The 6087-nt window shown below is 40.2% G+C and overlaps 1 protein-coding gene across 1 annotated transcript; it reads left to right on the top strand.

The window, feature by feature from the left end:
* Positions 1-4851: 4851 nt before the first annotated feature.
* LOC120357346 lies at positions 4852-5808 on the top strand. The gene has a single exon (XM_039447516.1). It carries the CDS (start codon positions 4852-4854, stop codon positions 5806-5808), a length of 957 nt encoding a protein of 318 aa, XP_039303450.1.
* The last annotated feature ends 279 nt before the right edge of the window (positions 5809-6087 follow it).

Genomic DNA, 6087 nt, shown 5'->3' with positions numbered 1-6087 from the left:
TCGTATCCGCGAACAATGACATGCCTTCTCGGAAAATTTCTTCTCGCTGGAGCATGAAGTTCCTCCACTAACAGCTGCTTTTCGGAATTATTCATGTTTGATTCACAAATGATGGAGAGATCTAATGTATCGTTTTTTCTACTCTGCGCTATGAGTCACTGTATCGAGTTGTCTTTGAATTTTGTTAAGCATAATCTCCACCTTATTTTGGAGAGTAACAATCTTCCTCTCGATTTCGTCCTGGTGATCTTTCAAAATTTGTATGCTCTGTTGTACATATCGTTTATTGGCAGCATCGCTATCATCTACAGGTAACGCTACGTGATGAATCTTGCATGACTTTGCATCAAAATTGGCGTTGACCTTGCAAAGAGCATTATCGCGGACGTAACTTCTTATTAATCCGTTCCATTTGTAATACGATTCCGTTCCGCTACTTCCGAGCGATATCCCAAACTTATTGATTGACATTTCAACGTTGACTAAAATAATATGAATAGCACGACTCAATTTATAATTAAACTAGCTTCGCGAAGTTCCTCGATAATCGACAGGATCTCGTTATCGTGAGCGTTGTGTCCGGCTTGGCGTGATGCCTCGAGCAATCGAAGACGATCGACGAGTTCGTTCGGATCGTTCCAATGAATGTAATCAATCTTGTTGTCGTTTAACGTAACGTTGTTCGGTATACCTCGTCCAACTTTATCCAGTGCTAACATGGGGGAGATTATATTTTTATACTTGTGTCCTTTGTTACCTAGTATTGGATTATATTCACCATGGTCTCGCCTATGTGCGTTTGTAGTTAATATGATATCCTTATACTTCTCTACATCGTCATTCGTGTAGATATCAGCGTTGGGTATTTTCATGAAAATTAACTCGTACAGACCTTGAGTACCCTTGTATCTTTTACCGTCTATGGATATATCATCGTTCTTGTGCAAGTCGATACGTTTGTTACCAAGCATCGTTCCGGTATTGTTGAAGTAAACTCCGTAAACATTATCTACGTTGACCGTTTTTTTACCGCTCAAAACAGCTCCCATATATTTTTGTCCCAATGGACCATAATGTATTTGTAATTTTTGTTGCCCCTCAGACGTTTCTAACTGTTGTCGAACGGACATCACAAGCGGCTCATCGGTGATTTCGAAAACCTCTTCAACGGAGGGTGCATGATTCTGCAATAAATCGCTATCTTGTAACATTTGTGATGCTTTATTAAAATTAATTGGTACAGTTTGCAATTTAATTGGAGTAGAAGTCATTATTGAATTATTAAACGAAATGTTCGACCGTTTTCGTTTTGGTTCCACGTATTCTTCATCTCCCGAAAAGAATGCTTCACTCTCAGCCTGTTTAGACCCATTTTCAATGGTATTTTCAGCTCCAACGGTATTTTCAACAATCTGTTTTAGAGGTTCAATGATTGGCTTAAAATGTCTTTCCAATGCAATATCTTCTTCCATTTTACCCGTTTTTAATGCACGATATTTTTTGCGAATTGTGTTACTTGTTTTTACAATCTGTTTAGCTATCTTCTCGCGTTCTATGTTACTATCCATGTTGAACATTCAACGTATCGACAACAACTAATCATTCTACGGTATTGCAAAGTCGTTAAATCCTTTTCTATATCTTCCATCGACAAGCGCGCTGTCCTTGTCTATTACTAGAAATCCATATTTTTGTTGCCAACAAATCTGGCATAAATCGCAGAAATCCTTGTAAGACATGTCAGTGTTTACATGATCGTTGTATACATGCTTCAGATTGGTGCCATCCTGTTTGAACATAATTAACAAATTCGCGTTGTCACGTATAAGATGCTTCGGTATCTTGGCATACGTCTGACAGAGATAGAAGCAGTCAACGTTAGCATGTCGACCCATTGCAAAGTACTCTCTTATCGTATTTTGCTTGTCGCATGCTACATCATCAAAGATAAAGATGGAATTCGGAAGTGCTTCGCTCGGAGGAATGACGTTGCTGTTGTTGGAGAATGCAAAATACCCAACTTCTTCAATCGGTGTTAATAAGTTTTCCAGATATCGATATTTCGGCTGCTGAAGCGATTTCGAGTACACATACACGTTCTCGAAACGTACACCGTGCGGGCTTTCCAGCATGCTTATCAACACGTTTGTCTTGCCACAATTTGACGGACCGCAAATGATGCCACGTATAGAAATCGGTAGCATATTTCCATGTCTGCGTGTTTTTATTTCGGGTGTTACCTTATCATCAAAATTAATTACTCTAATTGCCTGCGGTTGCTGCACAAATCGCATATTTTCTTTCCCTCTACGGTAACAATAAACTGAAAAATTTCTATTGCGGGTAGCTTCTATTTATAGAGGCGCGTAGAGTGAAATCGCTCAGTATGCAAAATGTTTCTTATCGTGTCAGATATCTGTGATGTACACAGTTTGACTAGCGAACAGTTAAAATATATACCAAAAGTTGTTTTGCTACAAAAGTTTCACAATTACATCGATCATTTATGGGACAAATTGCCCAAACATATAAAAACAGATTCGGAGGTTCAACAGTACCGTCGGTGTTTCAAACATTATAATTTACCGTCTCAGCATACGCATATAGACGGTCCGGCACCGTTGAGAAAGAATTGCTGCGAATGCCTGCGAAAGGCTGCGGTTTGTTAAATCGCGCGATTAATGCACTTCCTTTCGAATTACATATCCCCGGTTATCAGTATTGCGGTCCAGGAACACGTTTAGAAGAGCGATTGGCTCGAGGTGACCGAGGCATCAATCCATTGGATGCGGCGTGTCGTGAGCATGATATAGCCTATTCGCACAGCAACGATCTCGCGAAAAGACACGTGGCTGATAATATACTCGCCTCGAAAGCACGGAAACGCATTACAGCGAGAGATTCAAGTCTCGGAGAGAAAGCTGCTGCGACAGCAATTTGGGCGGCTATGAAAACCAAGATGAAAATCGGTATGGGTCTGAAATCAAAGAAGAAAAAGAAGAAGACAACGCGCAAGCGGATACTTCCGGTAGCAAAACGTGGTGGTATCCTACCCGTCCTGCCATTGTTGGGAGTTCTCGGGTCATTGGTCGGAGGAGCGGCTGGAGTAGCAAAGGCCGTAAATGATAACAAAGCGGCACAGCGTCAACTGGAGGAATTAAAACGTCATAATCGTGTCATGGAAGGTCATGGAGTTTATCTCGCTCCGTATAAGCGCGGCGGAGCAGTATCAAGAAAAAAAAAAAAAATGTCGATGAAACATTAAAAATGCCAAAAGGTGTTACTACAAACCTTGAATTACTTCAACTAGCAAAACGTATGCGCATTCCACATTTCCGAGGAATTTTTATGCGTACTTCATTACCAACGGGGGGAGCACGCCGAAACGAGAGCGGTATCATGAATTTGGACAGTGTCGAAGGACCGGGTACTCATTGGGTGGCGTACGCAAAGAGGGGGAATCGTGCTATATATTTCGACAGTTTTGGTAATCTTCGACCACCACAAGAATTGGTGCGATACTTTAACAGTGATGTGACACGTATCGAGTACAATCACGCGCGTTATCAACGTTACAATCAAAGCAACTGTGGTCAACTATGCCTACGTTTTCTACAGTCGGTTGACAATCAATTTAAAGATCAACATTTCGCTATTTAACTCAGTATACAACATGTCACTGACGTTTACGTTAACCGGCAAAAGTAACGTCCTCGCGGTAAGCTACTTTCCAGCTGTAGATTTAAGCGATGGTGATTACGAGCTCGGTCTGACAGACTTTGAAACCTACAATACGATACCTAATATAAATTCCTCAAATAACAAATTTTACTATGACAAAGACGACAAGGAAGTTATCATTCCCGAAGGATCGTACGAACTGCGTGACATTGACAAGTATCTGAGACATGCTATATCTCGTGTCTCAAATGATGTTACTAGGAAGAAGTTGCTTCATAAAGAGATCGATGAAGACGAGGATAACGAGATTATGATTCGCGCCAACAATAATACTATGAAGAGCAAGATCAAGTGCTCTTATCGAATAAATTTTAGCAAATCCAACAACATTGGATCGCTGTTGGGATTTTCCTCAAATCGTATGCTTGAACCTCGACAATGGCACGAATCAGACTTACCTATAAATATAATCAATGTAAACATTATTCGCATAGAATGTAACCTGACCGCTGGTGCGTATAGCAACGACAAGTGCGTGCATACGATACATGAATTTTCACCGAGTGTTCCTCCCGGGTATAAAATCTCGGAAACGCCTGCACAGATCATTTACCTTCCGATCGTCGTACGGAGCATTACTGACTTGACTATTCGCATTGTGGATCAAAACGGTCGATTAATTGATTTCCGCGGAGAGGAGATTACTGTTAGATTGCACGTACGAAGACGATAACGTGAGATGCTCGTGCTGAATGAGCAAGAGCGAGACACAATTTGCAACAAGAAGATCACAACAATCAAAAAGACAGCAATCAAGAATATCCAATTGCTTGGTAAAAAGAAACTTACTCCATCAAACGTTGCATATTTGAGATCACTGGGATTCACCGTACAAAATTTCTGAGATGTCTGATATTCTAAACATTGGAGGTGACCCGATCTTTGACGATAGCATTGTCAAGATTGAAACTCACTCGTATAATCCATACGCTAACACTACGTTTGGACATAGTGATGAAATAAGGATACCTATACAACAACAGGATTTATACACATTGCCGTGCGAAAGTTTTCTCTATGTCGAAGGAAGATTAGTGAAGAAAAAAAAATGATGATGATGATAACGATGATGCATCAGAAATAAAACTTGAAAATAATTGTGTAGCGTTCATGTTTGATGAAATTCGATATGAAATCAACGGTGTGGAAATTGATCGCAACAGAAACGTTGGAATCACTAGTACTCTAAAGAACTATGTATCTCTTACGTTTGACAAAGGAATGATAATGCAGAATGCCGGATGGGACATGTCGTCCACTCTGTGGGAAAATTATTTCAATTTTTGCGTGCCGCTAAATTTACTGCTGGGCTTTTGCGAGGATTACAAACGCATGGTTGTTAACGCACGCCATGAATTAATTTTGATACGAGCGCGCAATGATAACAATTCTATTGTGGGAACGAATAGAACGACGGAACCGGAAATTGAATTGTTCAAAGTACAGTGGCGAATGCCACATGTTACGTTAAATGAAGTCAATAAATTGTCCATACTACGAGCTTTGGAAAGCGGGCGATATCTAAGTATGAGTTTTCGTTCCTGGGATCTATATGAGTACCCCTTGCTGCAGAGCACAACCAAACATTCGTGGGCTGTTAAAACTGCAACACAATTAGAAAAGCCTCGATTCGTTATCTTTGCACTACAGACCGGTCGCAAGAATATCATGTCTCAAGATGCTACTATTTTTGACGATTGTAATTTGATCAATGTGAAACTTTATCTCAACTCTGAATTTTATCCGTACGATGACTTGAATCTAGACTTTCGTAAATCTAGATACTCCATCTTGTTTGACATGTACCAACGTTTTCGTAAATCTTATTATGGACGTGATTGCTACGATACGCTGCTTAACGTGGTCACATTTCTGCAAAGAGGACCTTTTACAGTGATTGATTGCTCGCGGCAAAACGAGTCCATCAAAAGTGCTACTGTGGACGTACGCATTGAATTTGATTGCAAAGAAAATGTGCCAGCGAGCACTACCGCCTATTGCCTTATCTTACATGATCGTGTAATTGAATACTGTCCATTGTCTAACGTTGTGCGCAAAATCATGTAAAATGCAGCGTTAGCAAATATCTTTAATAAAATACCGAGATATTTTGTGATATGGTACAGTCTCAAAAAATTACTTGTCATGGTTGTGCCAACATTTGTGGATCTGCAAGGATTCACCATTGGAAAAAAATTTATTGTAAAGGAAGTAGCGGTATTGAAACAAGGAAACGTTCTCACGCATTACATTTTTACGAATTCCATGCCATGGAATGCATTGACAAAATCCGAAAGATCTTGCGTTTCTTGGTTGACTGCTTATCACCATGGATTACAATGGGAA

Source organism: Solenopsis invicta, chromosome 3, assembly GCF_016802725.1.
Source record: "Solenopsis invicta isolate M01_SB chromosome 3, UNIL_Sinv_3.0, whole genome shotgun sequence".
Lineage (NCBI taxonomy): Eukaryota > Metazoa > Arthropoda > Insecta > Hymenoptera > Formicidae > Solenopsis > Solenopsis invicta.
The sequence above is the reverse complement of the archived record's forward strand: the minus strand, read 5'-3'. Positions and strand labels throughout refer to the sequence as shown.

What these genes read in the sequence shown, in the direction of transcription:
- LOC120357346 (XM_039447516.1), top strand. Translation starts at nt 4,852, where the DNA reads ATGTTTGATGAAATTCGATATGAAATCAACGGTGTGGAAATTGATCGC.